This window comes from Peromyscus californicus, unplaced genomic scaffold (genome assembly GCF_007827085.1).
Source record: "Peromyscus californicus insignis strain IS unplaced genomic scaffold, ASM782708v3 Scaffold_6__1_contigs__length_162567912, whole genome shotgun sequence".
NCBI classification, from domain to species: domain Eukaryota; kingdom Metazoa; phylum Chordata; class Mammalia; order Rodentia; family Cricetidae; genus Peromyscus; species Peromyscus californicus.
The window spans coordinates 2,664,433-2,689,364 of NW_026294584.1; the positions used below are offsets into that span (position 1 = coordinate 2,664,433).

Here is a 24,932-nt window from a genome sequence, read left to right on the forward strand (position 1 = left end):
AGATGAAGTTGGAATGGGGCCTGGAGAGGGGATGTGCCTGGGAGGAGTTGGGGGAGGGAATAGGAAGTGAGTATGATTAAATAGATTGTATGAAATTCTCCAATAAATAACACAAATAGTATTTAATTATTAAAATTATTATTCAAATAATATTAATTTAATTAAATATTAATTAGTACCTCTGGAGCTGTACCTATACATTTATTAATTTGTTCTTTTTACCACATCACAATGACTCATTTTCTGTTTGTTTTTTTTTAAATTTGTTTATTTATGTGCTTGAGTGTTTTTCCGGCATGTATGTCTGTGTACTACCACATGTGTGCTTGGTGCCCAAGGAATCCAGAAGAGGGCATCTGATTCACTGGGATTGGAGTTACAAACAGTTGTGAACTACCATGGGGTGCTAGGAATTGAACTGGGTCCTCTAGAAGAGCAGCCATGCTCTTAACCTATGAGCTATTTCTCACAGCCCCTTTAAATATTTAAAAAGGTAAATAACTAATGAAATTGTTTACCTTCATACTTTAAATTTCTTTTTAAATAATTTTATTCTACATTCAAGTGATCTGCACTTTTATAATTTACATTGTGTATGTGTACGGAGCATGTGCACCATAGCAGGAATGTAGAAGTCAGTTTTATCCTTTTTTTGTTTTGTTTTTTCGAGATAGGGTTTCTCTGTGTTGCCCTGGCTATCCAGGAACTCACTCTGTAGACCAGGCTGTACTCAAACTTCCCAGATCTGCCTGCCTCTGTCTCCTCAGTGCTGGGATTAAAGGCATGTGCCAGCACCACCACCAGTTTTATACCAGTGGGTCTAGGGATCTAACTCAGGGCCTCAGGTTTAGCATCAAGTATCTTCATCCACTAAGCCATCTTGCTAATCCAGTTACAACTTTTTAAGAAAATATTCAAGTGTGCAGAAACATTCTGGAGCTGTGTTGTTTTATTACAGAGCACTAAGGCAATAAAGGGAGTTGGGATTGCACTGCATTGTCTGTTCTTGCCCCCACCCTTCATCCTCTGACATGGTTTGTTCATGGGGGGCTTTGTGGGTAACAGCCTTCTTCAGCCAAAAACATTTGCTTGTCCACACAAACACAGATGCACAGAGTCCCACATGCTTAAATGTGTTACCATCCAATCTTCTATTATCATTTCTTAGTATTGATTCCAGCTACACTGAAATTGTATTGTGTGAGATCAGGATCCAGTTTTGTGTGATGTAAGGAGGCACCACAGTGTACATACAGGCATTTGGATGGACTTTTATCTTTCTTGTAGTAGACAGTTTTAATGACTTTGTAATTAGTGACTTAAATTGTGTAAGAAGATGAACTTGATAATGGTTCATTTAAAGGAATGTATGTAGGCAACTTTTGGTGTTTTAAATTATTTTTAGTTTGAGTGCTTATTTGAAATAGCCCTCAAGTATTTGTACTGTAAGTTTTCATTTTTCTTCCTGTTACTTGCCAGCATTACTTAGAGCCTCCAGTGAAACTGAATGAAGCTCTAGAGAGATACGGACTTAAAAGCGAAGATTTCTTTGTCCTAAAGCATGGAGAATCAAGATACTTGAATACTGATGATAAAGCTTTTGAAGAAAGATGAAAATGGAAATTTTCAGTGAAAACAAAAGATTAAGAAATTCACAAATATTATGACATTTTTCACGTGGAAACAACTTCTGCAAGTGTGGGTTTTGTTTTGCATTGTAACTTGCCAATCAATAAGACTCATTTACATAAACTGAGAGTCCAGGGAGGGTTATTTAAGGAACTGTCCAATGTAGACTTAAAAAAAATACCAATGACACAAACATTATATATATATGTCATATATATAATCAAAACACTACATTTTAGTGGTGGTAGAATTTCTGAGGTTGTAAAAAGCTGACATTAAAGTTTCATTTCTTTTTCTGTTATTCAGGGCTTTCTACAAAGCCCTACTTAGAGTTTTCAGACACACACACCTTTCTTATATTATAATGATGAACGTGACTTCCACATGCTGAGTAAATGCTTCAGGTTTTACTGTCAGGATGAACTGCCGGTCATGGTGATGCATATCTACAATCCCAGCACTCCACAGGATGAGGCAGATAGATGACAAGTTCATGGTCAACCAGAGCTACAACTAAGACCCTGTCTCAGGAGGAAACATTAGCTTACATGCCAAATGTTAAGTGATTTATTTTGTTAAGCATAAGAACGTAGGTGTTTGGGCTAAATTATCATTTAAAATTTTTTTATTGTGGCCAAATATACATTGCATAAAATTATAATTTTAACTATAGTGAAAAGAAGCTCCTTGGCATTAACAATTCACATTCTTCTGCATCCATGCACATCTTAAGTTTCTAAGAGGGCAATATCTACACAGCTGCACCCCAAGTTAAAAGCTGACGGTCAGAGAAGAGAACAGTGTGGGGTTGAGACGTAGGGGAAGTTTAAATTCCAAAGTCAGACATTCTGCTAAGCACAACTGTAATTACAGTGAAGTATTTCACACACCAAAATGTGAATACATCATGCACTTGGAATTGTTTTATTTTTTTCATTCTCCATTTTCTGTATATATACATATACATGTATATGTGTGTGTGTGTGTATATATAGATATACTTTTTCCTGTTCTCTAGGCTCTAACCCCAAATATAACAATGTTTTACATGACTTGGATGTGTTACATATTTTTATATTAAATGACCTATAAGCACAATTGTACTTTTTAGTAAGCCATTGTGAAATTACAGTTGTTTTTAAAGCTTCTGAGTGTCTGCTGACCAGAGTCTTTGGCCAGTATGCCTCTGCATCCGCAGGTTTGTTGTGAACCTTCAGGAAGTGAGCTGCCCAGGTGTTAGTGAGGGTGCTTCTGACTCTGACCAATGAAATCCACTTCCTTGGCACAAAACACAGTAGGCTTTCTCTAGATATCAAGTATGTAGGGAGTACTCAATACTCTGATGTATTTGCATGGGCGTACGCATGCCACACCTTGGTCTCTCATCGGAATTTCACCCTTCTGTCACTGATTTGATTACCCCAAAACAAATGGCTTGTGTTCAGCCCCGATCTCATTATGTACGACAAGAGGACAATGTCAACCTACCTCGAGGGGAAAGTAATATTTTTTTTTAAAACAGCACTTTAGAAATCTAAGGGAGAAAACATTTTAAGATATGACTGTCTGATACTGACAGGTACATGGAAAGCAAGCAATGCTTTTGATAATACATTTTTTTTGTTGCAAACACCAAACTGGACTTACCTTAGAGGGAAATAGCCAATATAAACGATCATCAGAATTTAATATTTTTATATAAAATATTCGTATCAGTCAAGGGGAAATGTGTATTGTAATATTGTGTGTATAGTGAAAGTGACTTGGAGTCCAAAGCCCAAGATACCATTAGACTCAGCTTCAGTAATCTCCGCTGCAAATGGCTGTGAATCCGGACAGTAGGCTGTGGATACAGCCTCGGGGGACAGTGCTCCACCGGGCACCCTTGCAGCCATCTTGTCATACTCAAAATTCTCTCCAGCCGTTGATAAACTTGCTCAAGTATTTCTCCATGAATGGCCTTAACATTGCTTTTGTCTCCACAGGCACTGTTTGAGGCTCTCCAGGTGCTTTGCTTTCTAGTCCCCTGAACTGGGCCCACCTCCTTGTTCTATGCTTCCTCATGATTTCTTTCTCTGTATAAGGCCCATTCATTATGAAGTACATCACATCTCTTTAACACAACCACCCTATTTTCACTTTATTTTTCTAATCTACATTTCAAAGGATGTATGTGTAAAGTGAAAATAAATTTTGAAAAATCTATTCTCTTTTGTCAGTCTAATATACATTGTAAATACTATCTATCTTCTAGGTCAATTTCATGTTCCTTTTTGATGAGTATCATCCCTGAGAAATCCTTTGATATGACTAACTGCCTTTGAGGGTGGTTCCTTGTTTGGTATGCTATGATCTGCATTAAGAGAAGCCTATTTGTATGTTTCACTATTCCTTGGTAGCTGTGTGACAACCCACTCAGCCCCCTGACACATTAGAATCAGCTAGCTGCTGGCAAGTATGGTTCTTCAGACTGACGGAGGAGATAAGAGGGGCAAGGAGCTTCTAGACCCAGAACTGTGAAAGCACACTGCAAACACCCTGGCTCCTATACAACCTTTTCAACACCCACTTTTATTAAAAAGGCAGCTTTAAAAAATTGTTATGAAGAAATGTGCCTTTTGGAGAATACCTTGAATGCTGTGCCATCAGCAAGTTAAAGTATTGTTAACCATCATGGCTTAGTGCTCCTCCAGTACACCGCAGATTTCTAGTCTCACCTTAAAAGTTTTCCCTGTTCCAAAGAGATTCTTCCAACACATTTTTCAGGTTGAGGATTTGTGATTCATGCAAACACTCTACTACTCACATCTTTACAGTGTGTTCTGAAGTACTCCTAAAGTTTTGTCTCACACACAGTGACACTTCTGTTTGCACACACAATGCTAAGCACAAAGGCGGAATGGACTCATACAGTACAACCTGGCTGAATTCAAAGATATTGAACTCCAACCTCCTGGGAAAGAATCATTTGAAAAGATAACTGAAAAATGTTTATAGGGGCTTAGAGAGATGGCTCAGTGGCTAAAAGCACTTGTTGCTCTTGTAGAGGACTTGGGTTCAGTTTCCAGCACCTATTTGGTGACTTACAACCACACTACTCCAGTTCCAATGCCTTCTGACCTTGTGCCTGTACATACATGCAGGCAAAGCACTCATACAAATAAATTTGAAAAAAAATTTACATATTGTAAGTTTAGTCAAGTAAAATGTGGATGAAGATTAGTAAAATAATGTCAATGGGGGAAGAAATTTTGTACACCCTTGCATTTTTTGATTTTATTAAAAAATTATACATTTATGCTCAGTAAAAAATTCAAACAGTAGAAATGGGTACACACAGAAAATCCAATGTACTCACCTCCCAGTCCTATGCCCAGAAGTTTTATGTATCCTTCTAGAAAAGTTCTGTCCATGTATAAATGTATTTCTCGTTGTTAAAAAAAATACACAGAACCATAATACATTGCTTTACAACATGCTTTTAAAAACATCCATTTCATGGGTGTATTTCTACATGAGTACAGTCAGACTCACTCAGGTCCTTTTTTTTAAAGAGCAGCTACTTGGTTTAGCCAGCTGCCTGTGGGTGCAAACTTGGATTGCTCTCCAATATTTTACACATCCTTATACATGGGGGTGAGTACTGAGAAAACATTTTCCCTGTAAATGGAAATGGTTTCACTGATCAGAAGTGAGGGAAGATTCTGACGATGAACAAAGACCTGCAGGCAGTAGGTGGGGTTGGCAAGGGTGCTTGAGCTTGGGTATCGCTGAAGCACAGGGTCCTTGCTGTGGCAGTTCTAGTCTTCAACTCAGCACCTAAAGCCGTCTGATGAGCAACAGAGAACCACTTCCAGGAGTTAGGATTGTACAGAGAAAGGCCACTCATTCCATGTGAGGGAACTATTGAACATCTCCATAAATATCTCCAGCACAATCTCTCATATTCATTTGATGCCAGTAAGATCATTCAAAATAAACCTGACTAAATGTTTGTCCCAGAAATGAGTCACATCCTGAGTGTTTGACTGGAGTATTTGTCGACTTCACCTGCTGATCATACCTAATCCCCAAACCCAAATCTGTACTCCAAAATCCAAAATTTTGCCAGGTGGTAGTGGTACATGCCTTTAATCCCAGCACTCGGGAGGCAAAGGCTGGTAGATCTCTGTCAATTCGAGGCCAGCCTTGTCTAGAGCAGGTTCCAGGACAGTCAAGGGCTATACAGAGAAACCCTGTCTCAAAAGAAGGAAAAAAAAAAAAAACAAAAACCCAAATTTTGAAAATCATCTTGGAGTACAGCTGCTCACCCTGAACTGTGTTAAAAACAAAATACAACTTTTATTGTTTAACTCCATCAGCTGAAATGATCCTTTTAAAGGAAGGTAGAAAATAAGTTCCTGTGTGCTGACTTAAGATTGCATTACTCTTAGAACAAGTAGGAGCAACCCATCAGAATTTTGGCATTATTGCTAAAACCTTCTCTTTGACATCCACATCATGGTGATAAACTAGAGCTCTCATTTTCTGGGCACAGTCTTCTCCATACAACAGGGAGAACAATGAGCCCTTAGCGAAGGGAGGCTGACTAGCTAGGCAGCCTTCTACTCTGAGGCAATTGTTTATATTCTGAAACAGAGTAAGCGCCCGAAGAAGAATCTCATTTGCTATTTGGCCATCATAAAGGGAAAGAAATGAAGAATCCACCTGAAAGAGGAAATACTGAGTATCATTTTTGTATTTTAAAACAACATTGACTAGTTTACATTTAAAAGTCTGACCCCAGGCAAGCTAACCTAACTGCTAACTTACCTGTGCAATTTTTATCCCCATGTTTGTTACAAATGAAAATGAGGTTTTGTTTGTTAGCTAATAAGAAGGTTTTTTTGGAACCCCAGAGTGTAGACATTTGGAAAACCAACCATTTTAGTATCCATCCAGTTTTTGTAAGAACTCATCAATTCAACCAATATTACCGTCCACACACAGTACGGGGAACAGGGCTGAGTGGATGGTTCTATTTCTGCAGGCAGGGAATTCCAGTCCATCTCTGCGACACTCTGACTTGCTTCAGAACATGGGGACAGTTTTCAAGGATCTTGCTTATTTGTTACATGTTTGTGTCTCCTAAGTTCCATGAGAACAAACACTATGTACTTGCTGGTTCGGGCACTCTGCCCAGCATCAAGCACATACAGGCGACTCAACACTGCTGTTTCAGCAAAGGCTGAGTTCCACGTGCATAAAGCAAACCAAACTTAAAAATGCAATGACACTGTGCACTGCAAAAGGAGCAGAGATGGAAAGTTCACTTGATACAGAGAATTTTTAAAGAGGGTTTTAAAAAGTCCAATATGCTTGTTTCAGTAAACATAAATTCATATATACGAGGAATAACAAGTTAACACCTTAGTTCTGCTCTTCAGAGATAATCCCTGTCGATGTTTCTGGCAGACCTTCCTAGAACTATTTGTCAAAATCTATGTCTGTGTGCATTTACAAACCAGGGAGGTGATGGACTTACTTGGGCACTCAGTAGTCCTTCTGTCATGGCTGGATTCTCCGACAAATTCAAAAGCAGCTTCAAAACCTGAACCTGCCGGCGGAAGGCTAGGTTTACTGGATCAGCAAGCACGACCCTCTCCCTAGGATGCTGGCCTCTCCCTCCCCGCCACCTGTAAACTCCTGTTTGCACCTCCAGGCCTGGCTCCAGTTCTCTCTGTGAAGTCTCTGCTCAGCTCCTCTGACCCTCAGCACCACATTCAGAGCATGTGCTATGTGCTATGTGCTATGTGCTATGTATACCTCACTTCTCTGTCTCAACTGCTGGGGAGACAGAAAAAACTCAGCAAATGTCTTCCAATACTGTAAGTCTGCTATGTGTTAAATCACCTCTTTTTCTCCCATGTTTGTGCTTTTGTGTATACATGTTCACATGTATGTGCGTGAGGAGGCCAGAGGCTGAGGTCAGTGGTTAGACAGTGGTTGGACTTGAACCCAGAACTCACCTATTGGGCTAGTCTACCAGCATGGTCCAGGGGGTCCCATCTCATTCCCCTTGTGCTAGGATTACAGGCAGACCACCCGCCCAGCATTTACATGGGCACTGGGATCTGAACGCCTGATCTCATGCTCGCACAATGAACAATTTAACCATGGAACTGGTTATTTCCCCAGCTCTTAAGTCAATTTTATTGTGAGTCCTGGTAAGGATACTCTGATCTTTGAACAACAGAATGTCTCAAAGCTTAGTTTGTTTCTCAGGAAAGTTATCAAAGTTCTGTAGGTCTGGTCACCACGACCAGACACTAGAACCTTTCCTTCTACAAGGTGGTTATGAACCTTGGAGCTTATCTTTTAAAAATGTGAACAATGTTTAATGATCATTTAAATGGGAAGTGATATTAATGTGATTTAATAGCTAATTAAAATGCTAGCATTCCTATTACTTATTTCTGAAAAATCAGTAATTAAATAGAATGTCTTAAAAATGTTTAGACTTATGTGTTTATGTGTATAAACGTTTTTGCCTGTATGTATGTATATGTACTGTGTGTGTGGCGCCTGCAGAGGTCAGAAGCAGGCATCGGAGCCTCAGGAGCTGGAGTTACCAGTGGTTATGTGGGTGCTTGGAACCAAACCTGGGTCCTTTGCAAGAGCAACACATACTCTTAAGTACTGAGTCATCTTTCCAGCCCCAGAATCTCTCTTTGAAAAACACTAACCCACACTTTCCACAAGACAGTTGAAATTAAAATGAGAAGGAGGAGGGTACTAAAGCCAGGCCAAACAACAACAACAACAACAACAAACCCTCCACTTTTCACTAGATCCAGGGAGGAACCTGGATGTCCGTTTTTATAACTGATTAAACAGGCAACAGATCCTGACTTTAGAACTTGGAGGGGAGAGGGCGCTGGGGATCAAACCAGGGTCTCCTGGGCTGGGCAAGCACCACCCTACCACAGTCGACCTTAGCCCTAAACCATTTCCAAATACAGGACAACCAAGAAAAAGGAAGTTTCCACATCATATTACAATTCCTTTGGTCACATGTCAACCTTCTTATGAATTAAAGGTGATAAAACTTTGCTTAACCTCCTGTAGTTAGAAGGTTTTTCTGGTCCTGCCAGGCCCTGCAGTCCCATGGACTGCTTATAAAATAATCACTCAGAAGTTTATATTAATTAAACTGCTCAGCCATTAGCTCAGGCTTATGACTGACTAGCTCTTACACTTAAACTCAGCCCATTTCTGTTAATCTATATGTTGCCACATGTTCTGTGGCTTTACCTGTGTGCCATTACATGCTGCTCCCTGGACGGCAGGCTGGCGTCTCCTGACTCAGCCTTCCTCTACCCAGAATTCTCCTTCTCTGCTTCTCCCGCCTATACTTCCTACCTGGCTACTGGCCAATCAGCTTTTTAGTTATCAACCAATCAGAGCAACACATTCACAGCATACAGAACATCCCACAGCACCCTCCTTTTTATCATCTTTTAAATTTTTGCAAGGTGTGGAGGCACACACCTTTAGTCCCAGCACTCAGGAGGCAGAGGCGGGTGGATCTCTGTGAGATCCAGGATAGTCAGGGTTACACAGAGAAACCCTGTCTCTAAAAGCCAACTCCCCCACCCCCCAAAGTTAAAAATTTGGAAAGTAATACATGGTCATGATCAAATGTCAAACAATGCAGAAGAGAACAAGGTGAAGACAAAAGCATATGCTAGTGGCCTGTCCTGCCCCAAAGTGGGATCCATGCTTTTCACACAGGTGTTTCTAAGGAAAATGATGGACTGTTAAAGGTAAGAAAGCAAGAATGACTTCTGACTCTCTAGTGCACTCCAAGAGCTACTGTGAGATCTCAGCTGGCCTGATGCTGTCGGCAACACCAGTAACAGGTCTAAGGAATAAAGTGCCTGGCTGTAATGTAAATGAAGCTTGGAGCAGGGTAACAGGAATAAAAGCTGTGCAATAGATTGCCTTGACCTATGAGATGAACCTGGGTGAACTCTGTGAAGGTCCACTCATTGGCAACCAGAAATAGTAAGAAACAGCTACTAAGTATCTGAAATGTGACCTTGCTGTCCTCTATAGGTTAAACATAGTTTAAAGTTCTTTTTCCTTTCTTGTTACGTGCACCACCTTGTGGTGATCCAGGACACTTAAGTTGTTGGCTCTCTGTTGTCCGTGCAGATAACAAACACTTTGTAGTATTTGGATTTGCTGTGAATCAGTGGCAGCCACAGATCACAGGGTGCAGGGAGAGCACCACCACAGATCACAGGGTGCAGAGAGAGCACCACCACAGATCACAGGGTGCAGAGAGAGCACCACCACAGATCACAGCGTGCAGAGAGAGCACCACCACAGATCACAGGGTGCAGAGAGAGCACCACCACAGATCACAGCGTGCAGAGAGAGCACCACCACAGATCACAGCACTCAGGGAGCACCGCCACAGACTAAATACAATCTTTAATAGTCACTCTGTTGGACACTTCCTGAGGAAATACCTATCCATAAAAATGGATGACTATGCAACAATGCACTTTCGAGTTAGAACTTTACACTCAGCTTTTATGGAGAAACAATGCCATAATAATGGCCAGGTTACCATCAAAATTTTAATTTTCTATCCTAGAAAAATTGTAGGCAATGCAATGGAAAAATACGACAAAACAATGCGAGTCATCTCTTAAAAAGTTGTAAATTTTATCAACCAGAACTGAGACAGATATATACAGGTCCAGAGAGATTTGCTTGGCTCTGAACTAAGAGTTCCTTCTGGATTCTGGGTAAGGCAGCTGCAGAGACAGTCAAGGGCAAGGTTTTTTCCTATAGTAGTCACATTCAACACAGAGGGAGGCATTCTCCTGGGCCCCAGACGGCTGGAAGTCATCTTCCACTGGGCTGGAAATAACCAGCAGCTTAGCAGTACTGCAAAAAGGACGGCTTACACTTGTGTTTACTTCTGAATGTCTGGGTAAGTCCTGGACCAGACCCAGACAAGCTGGGCTACAGGAAATGTGGAAAACCCATATAAATACCTCAGAAGCACTGGACTACAGTGAGGTACTTCAGTGATTATACCCCGAGAACTCCAGAAGCACTGAAATAACATCAGATACTTGGGGTACATCTTCACATTGATCCTTCCTAAACACTAACGCAACCAAGTATAGTGGCACTAACCTATCAATCTGAGCACTTGGGAGGCTGAAACAGGAGAGTCAAGAGTTCAAAACTAGCCAAGGACACATAGTGAAACTGTCTCAAAAAAAACCAGCGTGGGGCCAGCTAGATGGCTCAGTAGGAAGGGCCCTTGTAGTAAAGCCTTAGAACCAGAGTTTAAGTTCCCCAAATCCAGGTAAAGGTGAAGAAAAGAACTGATTTTACATGGCTCTCCTCTGATCTCCAGGTGCACACTGTGACACATACCCTTCCTCCATCATACATACAAGTCATAAATAAAAATTAAAAATAAAATCATATCCAGCACAATCAAACACCCATGCATTTTGCTTTCAATTGTCTGAGAGAACACACATCTACATGGTTAAAACAACCCTCATAAATAATAGACCCACCATTACAACTAGTCAATCTACATTCTATCGACTGCTTTAAAAAGAATAGCAGGAAGAATAGACTTTAATACAGGAGATTCACTCGGACTTTCAGGTGTCTCCTGTGGTCCTATCTGCCGTCTTCACCTCTGCGGCCTCCTCCATTTGTACAACGAACGGACAAACGAAGCCTTCTGCATGATTCCCCTCACTGTTAACACCGCATAACCGTGGAGTAGGAGACTTCAACAAATAGTGGCTGAACCAAAAAACCAAAACCAAAAACCAAACGAACCATTTTGTTAAGAGAGTAATGGAGGGCTGGGGACATATTGCAGTTGTAGAGCGCACACCTGAGTTCCATTTTCAGCAGGATATAAAACCAGGCAAGGTGTACACACCTGTCATCCCAGCACTCGGAAGGTGAAGGCTAGATGAGAATCCAGGATCATCCTCTGCTGCACAGTGAGACCCCACCTCAAAACTCAGTAAGGGGGCTGGAGAGATGGCTTAGTGGTTAAGAGCACTGCCTGCTCTTCAGGAGGTCCTGAGTTCAACTCCCAGCAACCATATGGTGGCTCACAACCATCTGTAATGAGATCTGGTGCCCTCTTCTGGTATAAAGTTGTACATGCAGATACATGCACTCCTACATGAATAAATAATAAAATCTTTAAAAAAAAAAAAACCAAAACAAAACAAAACAAAAAAAAACTCAGTAAGGGCCATGAAGGGCTCAGCAGATAAGGCACCTGTGTAGGCCCCGGGACCTGAGTCCGAGCCCCAAATCCACGTAAAGGAGGAAAGAGAAAATCAATTCCACAGCTTCCCTCTGACTTCTACACATGCTTCATATCACACGTCCACCAAACACACACACACACACAAACACACACACACACACAAATAAAAGACAACTTATAAAAAATAAAACAGGGCTGGTGGGAGGCTCAGTGGGCAAAAGGCCTGCCACCAAGCCCAAAAACCAAAGCTCAGTCATCAGGACCCACATGTGGGAGAGAGATCTGACTCAGGGTGTATGCACCATAACATGCGAGTTCCTCCCTTCCTGTAAGTAAGTGTAGTGATGATGATGATGGTGATGATGACTGACTGTCACATGTGCCATGAAAATGGAAAGGGACACTGGGAAGGAGGATAGGGGGGCAGGCAGGGTTAAGAAGGAGAGAAGCTGAGAAGGAAGAATGTGGTAGTTTGGATGTAATTGGCCCCCATAAACCCTTAGGCACTATTAGGAGGTGTGTCACTGTGGGGCTGGCTTTGGGGTTTCTTATGCTCAGGATATTGCCTAGTGTCTCAGTTGACTTCCTGTTGCCTACAAGATGTAGGACTCTCAGCTACTCCAGCACCATGTCTGCCTGCATGTCACCGTGCTCCCTGCCATGATGATAATGGACTGAACCTCTGAAACTGTAAGTTGCCACCTCAGTTAAATGTTTTCCTTTATAAGAGTTGCCATGGTCATGGTGTCTCTTCACAGTCTTAGTTAGAAACCCTAACTAAGACAGAAGTTGGTACCAGGGACTGGGGTATTGCTGTGATAGGCTGGACCATTTTTGTTTGGAGTAAAATGGACTTTGATACTTTCGGTTAGGAAAGCAGCAAAATGCTTTAAGCACTGCTTAATGGGCCATACTAGGAGGAGCATGGAAGACAGTGATGCTGTGTGTGATTTGATGAACTGGGTGTATGGGTGGGAGGCTACCTCAAGAGGTTTAATATGTTGCCTAGAGATCATTCCTGTGATATTTTGGTGAAGAATGTGGCTGCTTTTTTGCCCTTGTCCAAAGAGTCTGCTGGAGGCAAAAGTGAAGAGATTTGGATTTGGCAGAGGAAATCTCAAAACAGCCTAGTATAGATTCTGTTGTGTGGTTATTAATGGTAACTCTGATGAAGATTTATAATGAAAAGATTATAAGCAAATGAAGTACAACAGGCACAAACTGAGAAAAGGGGCACCGGGAAGTGGAACAGAGTTAACTCCTGTGCACAAGGAGAAAAAGGGATTAAGAAATAAAGAGAGTGGTGACCTCAGGGCAAGATCCCACCCAGCTAAGTTTCCAACTTGTGAAAAGGAACTAAAGAAAAGCTTAGAGCCAGGTGTGGTGACACACACTTTTAGTCCCAGCACTGGGAAGGCAGAGGCTGGTGGATCTCTGAGTTTGAGGCCAGCCTGGTCTACAGAGCAAGCTTAGGTAGTGAAGGACAGAAAGCTGGTGAAGATGTAATTGAACAAGAGGGCCATGTTCCAGCCCCAGTAAGCAGAACTTGTAGCTTTGGCCAAGTGGTTCTGGACTTAAGGATAAAAGGGACTATAGAATTTGCCTGAGACTAAGGAAAGCCACTGAGGCCAGGCAGATGTCAGTGTATCCCTGAATGGAGGCCTAGAGAGGCCACTGTGTGAAGTTGTGAAGTTTAACCTGGATTGCCTTGGAGACCCTAAGATGTTAGAGATGCCAGAGTCCTGGGATACCTGCTGAGGAGAGCTTCTAATAGGGAGTGGAACCAGCTCAAAAGGAAGAAGTGTGTTACAGTCAACAAAGCTGAACGGAGTTGGAGACCTGAAGAGCGTTTTGATATCAGATATTCAGATGCAGAATTTGGAGTTTGCCCAGTTGGTTTTCCATCCTGTTTTGGTCCAGTATTTCCTCACTATGCTCCCTTCCCTATGTTTTGGAATGGTAATGTATATCCTGTGCCATTATATGTTGGAAGTATGTGATCTGGTTTTTGATTTTGATTGTATAGGGCATTAGAGTTAAGAGATTGCATGAATCTCAAAAGAAGACTTTGAACTTTGTACTTTTCAACATTGTTGAGACTGTAATAGACTACGGGAACTTTTGGAGTTGGACTAAATGCATTTTGTATTATGATATTAAAAGCTTATGGCAGTCAGGGAGTGGAATGTGGTAGTTTGAATGTAATTGGCCCCCATAATCTCATAGGGAGTGGCACTATTAGGAGGGGTGGCTTTGTTCGAGTGGGTATGGCCTTGTTGGAGGAAGTGTGTCATCGTGGGGGCGGGCTTTGAGGTTTCCTATGCTCAGGATACTGCCGTGTCTGAGTCCACTTTCTGTTGCCTTCTGTTCAAGATGTAGCAGCACCATGCTCCCTGCCAGGATGATAATGGACTGAACCTCTGAAACTGTAAGCTGCTACTCCAATTAAATGTTTTCCTTTGTAAGAGTTGCCATGGTCATGGTGTCTCTTCACAGCAATAGAAACCCTAACTAAGACAAGGAGTAACAAAAACTATACATAAAAATGAAACAATGAAAACCATTACTTTGTATGCTAATTTTAAAAACTGGTGAATCCTAAGGTGAAAGCTGCAACTTATGGTCACTACTTCTGAGTCCCTTTACTCAGTGTTCCTATTTCTGGTTAAGGATGCTAGGGATCCCAGTAGAACATGGTTTACTGGTGTCAGAAAATCAAATGACCACCCACCCGAGGTGAATGTCACATGATCTTCACACACTGATTCTGCAGTTAAGCGTTAGGAGATTAAAGTAATGTGCTTTCTTGGGCTTCTGAGTATTTTTCATAAACTTTGAGTGGACTATCTCTTTTACTTTTTGATACAGGGTTTCTTTATGTGGCCCTGCAATTTGCTGTATAGATCAGGTTGGCCATGAACTCACAGATCCACCTGCCTCTGACTCTCGAGTGCTGAGACATCACAGGGTTGAAATAGATGGTGTGGAATTAGTCTTTCTTTTTCCTCACTGGAACTTATTCTGTAGTCTAGGTAGAACTCTCCGAACTCTGCCTGCCTCTGCATCCCAGAGTGTCAAGGTTAGAGCTGTGTGTTGCCACACACAGACTGCAAATTCAATCTTACTATTGATGCAACAGCTCTCAACCTGCAACACTGGCTGCGGCACCCCTACCTTGGTGCTTCCATTTCCAATAAGTAACAGGTGGAGCAGGCCTGCGATGTAGCTGCTGAGCAGGTGCTGGTAGTCATTGGTGACGGTCATGTTTGTGAGCAGCCTCAGTCCAGCCAGCTGCACAGCAGAGTTCAAGGGATCCGCAAAGACATCCTCACAGACTCGCTGGACATATACCTGAAGGCAAAAAGAAAGACTGAGCAACACAGACTTTCTAGAAATGTCTACTGAATGGCTGAGTAGACCTCAGGATGAACTGGTTCTTCAGAAAAGGGGACATTTATGTTTGCCCTCCAGCTCTGGTGACTATTTTAGTTGAGCTGCCTTTGTTAATGACCTGGCATTGTGCTGAGAATCAAAAGCAAGCAGAGAAAAATTAAATTCAGCTCAAGATTGTTCTTATTTATGCAGATGCACGTATGTGAGTTTCCACATTACTATTCCCTTTCACTGGTAAAAGGCAATGAAGCACTGGTGGTACTAGGTATCATGCATGAGTTTCCAGACTGGAAAATTTATCACTCAATCTGAATGCCATCAAAAATTGCAAACTTGTAAGAAAATGTTCCTCATTTGAAGTTCTAAGAAACCATCAACTAACCACCCAACACAGCTTTACTAACATTTGTGAGAAACTCCAAATGTATCCACGCTGCCATAGATGTGGCAATGTAACAATAAGAAAGCAGAGATCAAGTTTTAAAGCTCTAAATTACACATGTAAGCCAGCTGTTCCTCTTTGGTCACCATTTCATTTCTCTCCATCCTTTACAACACTAGCATCAACTCCTCCCCTTGATGGTGGGGAGGGCTCTACAGGTAGGTGTACTGGATATTTGAGGATGACAGTCCACCAGCTGCTTATCTTCATCTTTAACCACTTTTCTGTGGATCTGTTTTTTCCTCATTGACTTTGGAAGTATTTTCTTAGACTGAAAGTGCCATCCTGTGTATGTCTTCATTCTGTACCACGGAACAGTTTAAAAACACTGAGCTGCACCCACTTGGTTTCTTAGTTTACCGAGTCTTTCTTTGGGGGTGTGTTCCGGGATGCTGGCTTTGTTCTTTTAGCATTCCTGAATTAAACTGAAACCCAACTAGAAAAGCCTAGGGGATAGCTCTGCTTTAGTTTCTTTCTTTAAAGGTAGTTGTTGGCTATAAAGTTATAAGGGACACACTGTTACATTCCATTACTCACCTTTAATCACTTCTTTTGAAAGGGCAACCCGATGCATTTTTATTCCAGACAACTCACCTTTATCTTGATTTGATTTTCAACATTCACACTCAGGTTATTTAGTGCATTTAAAGCTTTCTCTTTAATACTGTGGTTCAGAGAGTTGATTTTGTTTCCAACAATTGGGATACCACCCAACTCACGAATAATGGCCTAAGAGAGGGAAAAAAATGGACTGTAACTTCAATATGCAGCCCTTTAACTGAATTCTGTACATCTAAAAATGCAACTAAAATTAATCACTTTAGAGAAATGCCATTCTCATAAACAAATCTTCCTGTTAGAAAACTTTATTACTTAAAAAACTGCATTTATGTGAGTGTCTGTGTGTATATGTGCATGCAGAGGGCGGCCTCAGCTGTCAATCATCAAAATGCCATTCACTTTTTTTTTGAGACAGTTCTTTCATTGGCTGGGACTCAACAAGTGTGGAGATGTAATATTCTGAAATATCTTATAGTCTAAGACTGGAATTTTTTGCTGGACCTCATAGCCAAAGTTAATAATAAATCTTGAAGTCACTTCAGATTGCTAGCCTACCATGTACTCAACTGTTTTACCTGCCTTTAAGAGAATAATGTCACTGTTAACCTTGCCTTGGATTTCCAAAGCAATTAACTTTTTCAACCTAAACTAATGCACCGTGACAATCTTAAGTAACATACTCTTTCTTGCCCCTGAACCAGAATAATGCATGTGTATCATTATTGCCGAAAGCAGCAAATACGGAAGCTGAAAGTAATATGGATATTGGTTAAAAACAATATTTATTATCTGGGTTGGGATCAGCTGGGGCCAGTAATTTAATCCCTTGTAAAACTGTTAAAGATTTCTGTAAAGTGTCCCATCCTTCCCCACATGATGTTTGTGGAGGTCTGAATAAAAATGGTCCCTACAGGCTCATAAGGAGTGGCACTATTAGGAAGTGTGGCCTTGCTGGAGGAAGTGTGTCACTGGGAGTGGGCTTTCAGGTTTCAGATGCTCAAGCCAGGCCCAGTGTGACTCCGTTCCTGTTCCCTAATCCAGATGCAGAATTCTCAGCCACCCTCCAGAGCACATCTGCCTATACGTTGACATGCATCTCACCATGACAATAATGGACTAAACCTCTAAATTGTAAGCCAGCCCCAATTAAATGTTTTCTTTATAAGAGTTGCTGTGGTCATGGTGTCTCTTCACAGCAACAGAAACCCTGACTAAGACACCGTTCAATAAATAGTGAGGACCTTTGTAGGCATAGCCAGTTACATCACTCGAAGACAGACATACACCAGGCAGACAGACACAGAGACAGGCACAGATTCAGACTCAAATAACAGACAGACAGAGGACAAAAGACACAGGGAGCATGAAGTATAGTGGACTCACTCTTGGTTAAATGACTCCTAGGGGAAGTGCTTTTATTTCCTCAATGTGACACAAATGCATTACTGGTGACTTGGAGTTCATCACTAATATGTACAATCAGTGCAACCAAGTAGACCTGGCTGGCCAGCCGGGGAGCCTCAGGGATCATCTTTCTATCCCCACCTTGCTAGTGCTGGGATTACAAGTGTGTGCTACACCTGGCTTTGGCTGTTTTAGTTTGAGTTCTGGGGACTGAGCGTAGGTCCTCGTGCTTGTAAGGTGAACCGCTTTACCTACTGAGCTTTCTCCTCAGCCTTAATTTTCTATTTATTTATTTTCATTATTTATTTACTTTACTTTTAGTGTGTGTGGGGGAAGGATGCACATATTTATGTATGTGGAGGCACGTTCCTAAGTGTGAGCCAGAGGTCAACCTTGAGTGTTGTTTCTCAGTAGCTGTCTTATTTTTTGAGACAGGTTCTCTCATGAGGATCAGAGCTTGGTAATTAGGCTACATTTAGGCCAATGAGCCTCAGGGACTCCCTACCTCCTCAATGCTTCCTCAGTGCTGGGATTATAAGTGCACCGTACCATGCCTGGTTTTCATGTGGGCCCACTTTACCCATTGATCTATCTCCCTTTGTTTTAGCTGACAGACACTATACACACACACACACACACACACACACACACACACACACACACACACACACATTATATATATATATATATATAGTTTAAGTTTTGATACATGCATACATTGCATAACCACCTTAAATGCATATATTTCCTCAAACATGTATTACTTTTTAATGGCAAAACATTCAAAATTCTTTTTTTTTAGCTCAAAATAAATCTGCATTGATGCCAATGTTAACAAGAAGCATTGTTGAAAAAAAAAAAAAAAACCCAAAATTGTTTTTCCTTGTTCTCTGTGGGGGAAGGGAGAAAGCAGCATTCACACGGAACTCTTCAGTCTTAGCCATTCAGGCTGATTTGGTGGTTATCACTGGCCGAGGGACCACCTACATCAGGACCATGCCAGCAAGGTCAGGTTCCCAGTGAAAACACATACTTAAATGTTAGGTGCTTTTTCTATTTTATGGACGCTCTGCCTTTTAATGAATAGGAACTATTATGAATGTGATGCTAGTATCCAGCTTCTCAGACAGTTCTTCCTGTGCCATTATTTGGCTGTGATTTTCTCATGCAAAAAAAGCAAATAATGTTGTGAGCATAAGTACATACGAGGATACAGAGACTCCGAGAGTTAAGTGCCTAGGATCATAACTACTACTGTGTGTAAAAAGAGGAGGCTTACTTGATTAGCTGAGAAGGCTGCATTATTACCCAGGGTGACCAAGGCTTTTTCAACAATTATAGGATCATTGGTTGACTCCAGCAGGTATAGAAGTTTTTCCAGTTGTTCAGCATTTAAGATCTCATCATAGGAACCATCGGTTAAGTCTTCTGCATAAGAGGAAAGCCATTGAAAGGTCATTAAAAATCATCAATGAAGTGTTTTGTTTCTGGTTTTTCGAGACAGGGTTTCTCTGTGTAGTTTTTGGAGCCTGTCCTGGGACTCACTCTGTAGCCCAGGCTGGCCTCGAACTCACAGAGATCCTCCTGCCTCTGCCTCCCGAGTGCTGAGATTAAAGGCGTGCGCCACCACTGCCCAGCATAAGTGTTTTGTTTTTTAAAGTCTGGGGACAATTTTCATCATTTGAGAGAAAGAAAAAGGCAAGCAAGGTGTAAATGCTGGCATCTGTGGGCAAGAGGAAGATGAAGAGGAGGAAGAGAGAAGGTCACAGCTTCAACAGGCCGCTTCAGCAATGGAGGCTGGCACATGGAAGAAGGGAAATACTGAGGAGTGAGAAAGTAAGTGTGTGGGAAAGTATGCTTAGGCTTTGGGTCAGAGTCAAAAAAGATGAAGAAAAGGGAAAGGGAAAGGCAAGCTTCTTCTGACTGGGCAGCCCAAACTTCCAAAGTTCTGTAGATGGCTGCTTGGCATTGCTCGTCTGAAGCACTTTACATGGTTTACATCATTTGATTCTCAGGTATTCCTAGGAAAAAGATACTATTATTATTCTGAATTTATGGAGGAAACAAAGGTTCATAGCCATCAAGTATCAGCTGGTGGTACCATAATCTATGTCTATTAATAAGGTAGTGCATGTAAATAACAGGGACCCCTGATGTTGACAGCATTTTGTCTCCTACTTTAACATTAGGTATACGAATCTGATGGAACATTTGCCTAAAGAGCGACGATGTGATAGGTCTGTGCTAAGTAGATAAGGGAGGGACTGATTACCCTTTTAAGAGTCCATCAGGCAGAAAGCCTATGGAAATAGCACAATCATGTTTTCAGTGTGCTGTTGTGTAGTTTATCTCCATAGAGGCTTCCTGTTTGATATACTCCTAGTTTTAGAAGTTATTATGAATGAAATCTTTTCAATTAAGTTCATACTGAAAACTTGCACACAGTGCTTGGATATAAGAAGTTACTAAGTGTATCTGGTGTATCTGTGTTGTGTTCCATTTTACCCCCCCCCACCCCCCCACCCCCGCACGCGCCTTCTAGTGTTCAGTTAATTCTCTGGCACTTTTCTGACTCAAAATAAGTCATTTACAAATTTCTTTTTCAGAATTTCATTTTCTATAATTTTGCTTCCTTTGTAACACTGAATTTTATGATTTTTCCTGTCAAGAGGCCTGGGACTTCAGGACAATGCTAAATAGTTGTGATAGCACGTCTCTTAGTCTTGAACTTAGTAAAGATGAAACCAATGTTTTAATATTAAATACCTTTAATTAAAGCATCTTTTTGTTTTTTTTTTTTTTTTTTTTTTTGGTTTTTTGAGACAGGGTTTCTCTGTGTAGCTTTGCGCCTTTCCTGGAACTCACTTGGTAGCCCAGGCTGGCCTCGAACTCAGAGATCCGCCTGCCTCTGCCTCCCAAGTGCTGGGATTAAAGGCGTGCGCCACCACCGCCCGGCTATTGTTTGTTTTTGATGAGTATTATTCATCAATTTAAGAACATTTCCTTCTATTCCTAATGTTGCAAGTTATCAGAAATACTATTTTAATGACTTTTACATTACTATGTTGTTTAAAAAATATATCAATGCAATAAATAACATATTCTTCTATGAATTCTTCTTATATGTCCATCTGGCCTCAGTACATCATTTCCTCAACTCTCTGATAGATTTTCTTTATTCATGATTGAGGGAGATTTGTACCACCTTTGTCAAGTTCTTATGTCAAGCAGACTGAATGATTTGATACTGTTTTCATCTTTTCCAAGGGCTTCAAAGAGTCTTAGTTCAGGAATTATACTTTTTTTTTGGAGATAAGTTTTCACTATGTAGCCTAGACCTGAGTTGATTCTTGGTCCTCCGACCTCAGCCTGCTGAGTGACAGGGACCAACTTTCACACCACCGCCCTCTGCTGGACTAACAGACCAGGAATTACACATTTCTCCAAAGTTTAAGACAAAGAAAAGATTTCTCTTTAAATATAAGGATAGAACTTTGGGAAGGGTTCGTGGGCAACCTATTAATAAAGTTGTCTGACCTGTGTTTCATTTCCAGTACCAAAGCGTAGTGGTGTATGCTCTCAAGCCCAGCAACGATGGAGATGGAGAAAGGAGGATCAGAAATTCAATTTTCTGCTACACAGTGAGTTCCAGGGCAGATACATCAGACCCTCTGTCTTAAAAAAACAAAACGTACCAGACAGTGGTGGCACAGACCTTTAATCTCAGCACTCAGGAGGCAGAGGCAGGTGGATCTTTGTGAGTTTGAATCCAACCTGGTCTACAGAGCTAGTTCCAGGGCAGCCAGGGCTACACAGAGAAACCCTGTCTCGAAAAACCAAAAATCAAAAACATTCTTGCATAGAAATATTTGACAGAGAAAGAGACAACAATCCAGGCTTTGTAAGGGCAAATGCTCATCTTCACAAACTGTTTAAACTCTGTGAGAAGAGGGAAAGACGCTGCACACCCTCTTTTCTTACAGCATTTCCTGGAGGAAGTGGAAGCTAGAATATAAATCCATGGTTGGTCCTGGTCCCTTCAGGTAAGTGCAAATTTTGAAAAGTAAATGCCAAAGTTGTACAACCCGAAAATACTTTTCTACCTGCCTATAAAGATGCTTTACTTTCTCTTTAGGGAAAGGCAATAATTATCTATATTGCCTTTACTCTTACCTATAACTGCTTGAACTCTCAGTGAATTTGAGATGAACTATGTGTAGAAAATGGTATTGTCAAGTCCTCTTATTTTAAGGACAAGCTACTATTTATTTTGCATATCCCCAGCTACACAGAGGTGAGAATTCTATCTTTGGAATGAAATTAGCCAATTACATGTAATGGTGTCGGTAAAATGTTTTAATGATTACTCAATAAAAAAATTACGTTTCTCTACCTCTGAGGAAGGCAGGTTTTTGGTCGCCAGATTTTATTTCAAATTGTTTGCCCAACAGTTTTCACGACCTAAACGATCCCTTTATGTGCAGCAATTTGTTGGACCTCTCAATGTCCCAATCACCATAGGACTGAACCTACAAGCCTTGTCTGCCAGAAGGGAGTACCTCCTGTAGGCTGAGGTTATTTCCAACACACACCCCGAATTTCAGGATGCTACGGAGGGCTTCAAGGTACCTGCCCTGGACAGGTCCCGTAAAGTGCGGGCAGAATAGCACCTTAGGGATCTCTTCTTCACACAGCTACGTGCAAGTTTCAACCTGGGCTCGAGGCCCTGCACTAACCCTCAGGGGCATCTCTTTGGTAACACAAAGGCCCAGGACAAACTTTACAGTGACAGGTAATCTACAATGGCGTGGAGAAACCTTAGTTTTCGGCTGAGAAGCCTGGGGAAGCAACAGAAAACTTCGGGCAATGTTTTCAGCCCTTATTTTAAACAAAGAAGCGGGGGCAGGGAAGCGGCTCAGGACCCACCCAAGGCAACCTAGGCTTCCTGACTCGTCTACCTCCAGCCTTCCTCCACGCCCTGCCCCATGTCCTCCCACTCAGACCTAGTTTTACTGCGACGACAAGGAGTCGCGAGTGCTTAGGGCACCTCCGGCCCAGCCCAGCCCGGGGTGGTCCTGGAGCCCCGAACCTGTCCACCTGCCGGGTGGCCCATCGCCTCACCTGCGGACCGCGAGGGGCGCAGCCGGCGCCCGCCTCGCCGCGGGCCCCGAGTCAGCCGGTAGATGCAGTAGCAGGCGCCGGCGCCGAGGACCAGCCCCGCCGCCACCCAGCCCACGTCCCGCGCGCCGCCCATGCCGCTGCCGCAGGGAGCCGGGAAGCCGGGACCAGCTCAGGCCCAGAGAAAGGAAATGGGGTTGGAGCTCCGCCTTCCGGAAGTCGCCCTGCTGAAATCGGAAGCCCTCCCAGCCAGGGCGCGGCAGCGAGCGCCTTCCCCGCGGCGGGCGGGAGGGGCTGGCCGGAGGCGCCGCTCCCACTGAACCCCGACTGCAGCCTCGTCCCGGGCCGGACCGCCCCGCGTGAGTCCCGCCCCTAGCCCCGCCCCCACCTCCCCTGCCCAGCTATGCCCCGCCCTCCCATTTTGCCCCGCCCACCCACCCTGTCCCGCCCCCTTCCCACTCTGCCCCGCCCCTCCGCTCAAGCTCTTTTTTCCGCCTCCAGACTGGCGGAGACTGTACGGCTCCTCCCCCGTGGTTGCCGGGCAACGCCCCGACGCGGCCGGCCCCGGCAGCGTTGACACCAGTAGCCCGCAGAGCGAAGTTTCTCAGTCTTGCCCTTGACCATGGCTTCACTACGCAGTGCCACCCCCAAACTGAGGAACTACTTCAGGGACAACTACATCCCTCAGATCTGTGAGGTACTGGAGCCACGTGGCCTCACACACACACAGGGCGCGGGAGAGGCAAGGAGATGCCCGGAGCTGCAGCTGGGAAGGAGCGGGATGGGGAGGCTGAAGGGGAAGGTTGGAGACGACCGAAGGGTGGTGATGGTGGCCAAAGCAGGGATGGGGATGAGAAAGAAGGGCAGAAAAAAAGCGACATTTTCCAGAGAGGAAGAGCACAGGGCCCTGGGTGGAAACCCCATGTGTCAACCTTTAGACAAGACGAAAAAGGGGAGAGAGTCAGACACACAGAGAGGAAAAGAGAGCGTTGCATTATGAAGAGTATCTTGAGCAAGAAGTGTGCGGTGAGCCTAGAACAAGAGACTTCAGGGTTCTGTGGGTAAGAATTGCCTCTTCCCGCTTTTAGCAGGAGGGAAGAAGAGTCACTGCTGTTCGACACAGCTTCACACTACACCTTTTCAGAGATGGACACCCAGGCAAAACCTGGGGTTTTGGTTTCAGCAAATGAGTTTCAGGGCGAATCTGTATGAAGCAAAACTGGATTTATTAGAAGCGGAAACAAAGGTGCTGCAATAGAGAGTAAAACACTGTCAATTGTGGGCTTCTGAAGGGACACTCGTGTGTCAGTGGCTTTACAGTGGAGTTATAGGTATGTGTATGTTTTCAAAATTACATCTTTAAGTGTTGCTAATCCACCCCCCCCCACACACACACACTTTTTTTTTCTAACATTACCCAGAGAGTGTAGTTTGTCACAAGGTTAGATTAAAAGTTGAAGTTTCTTTTTCTCTCAGTAACTAAAGTTGTATGGTGGATTTATGAGTGGCTTCATTTAGGTCTAGGAGAGAGGAGGCCAGGAGTTGAAGGTTATCTGTCGTTTGGCCTTATGAAGGCACTGGCCTTGGCATTCTTGCCTGGGGCGTTTGGAAGTACAACATCTAGCTCTGAGCGAGCACAGTTTATGCCCCGTCTTTATTAGAGCACCGTTTGGAAAAACATGTTCCCTGTGTGGTCCCATAGGCACCTTCTGACAGTGAGAGCAGATCAGAGCTGCAGGAGCAGGGAGCAGGGTTTTCTTCTCGCCCTCATAATTACCCCATTCTGCCCTGCCTCTGGAGAACAGTATGGTGCTGAATACAAGATTTTATTCTCCTCGGGGTAGGGAGCTGAGAAAGTTCTGGTAGCTTCTATTTTGTCTGTAAATGGTAGGTGTGTATTGTGGGTGATACAGTAGGAGTTTCGAGCAGATAACTTCTTGGGGAGAATGAGAGCACAGGGGAGGGAAGAGGAGAGCCATTCAACTTCAGGGGAGAATGAGAGGGCAGGGAAGGGGAGAGCCATTCAATTTCCAGGGGAGATGAATGCTCTAGGGAAGAGGCAAACCATTCAAC

General features: G+C 42.8%; 3 protein-coding genes across 5 annotated transcripts in view; 2 read left to right on the forward strand and 1 right to left on the reverse strand.

The window, feature by feature from the left end:
• Napepld (N-acyl phosphatidylethanolamine phospholipase D) overlaps positions 1-22,831 on the forward strand; it is a 107,481-nt gene extending 84,650 nt beyond the window's left edge. Inside the window, exons 5-7 of one of the 3 annotated variants that reach the window (XM_052720952.1) lie at positions 21,296-21,382; positions 21,725-21,784; positions 22,226-22,831. In XM_052720952.1, the coding sequence (XP_052576912.1) occupies positions 21,296-21,382; positions 21,725-21,757 (120 nt within the window). In that variant the 3' untranslated portion in view covers positions 21,758-21,784; positions 22,226-22,831. Of the gene's footprint in view, positions 1-1,479; positions 3,835-21,295; positions 21,785-22,225 lie in introns of those variants that run through there. The other 2 variants (XM_052720951.1, XM_052720950.1) reach the window with 2 other exon arrangements.
• Positions 2,015-23,141, reverse strand: Armc10 (armadillo repeat containing 10). Its single transcript, XM_052720969.1, has 6 exons — positions 22,863-23,141; positions 19,021-19,169; positions 16,371-16,505; positions 15,116-15,292; positions 7,154-7,225; positions 2,015-6,336 (listed from the first exon to the last, which is right to left on the reverse strand). Exons 1-6 carry the CDS (start codon positions 22,993-22,995, stop codon positions 6,082-6,084), a joined length of 921 nt encoding a protein of 306 aa, XP_052576929.1. The 5' UTR covers positions 22,996-23,141; the 3' UTR covers positions 2,015-6,081.
• Positions 23,104-24,932, forward strand: part of Fbxl13 (F-box and leucine rich repeat protein 13) — a 209,224-nt gene continuing 207,395 nt past the window's right edge. The window contains exons 1-2 of the mRNA XM_052720972.1: positions 23,104-23,218; positions 23,361-23,556. Coding sequence (XP_052576932.1) covers positions 23,482-23,556 — 75 coding nt within the window. The 5' untranslated portion in view covers positions 23,104-23,218; positions 23,361-23,481. The remainder of the gene's footprint in view (positions 23,219-23,360; positions 23,557-24,932) is intronic.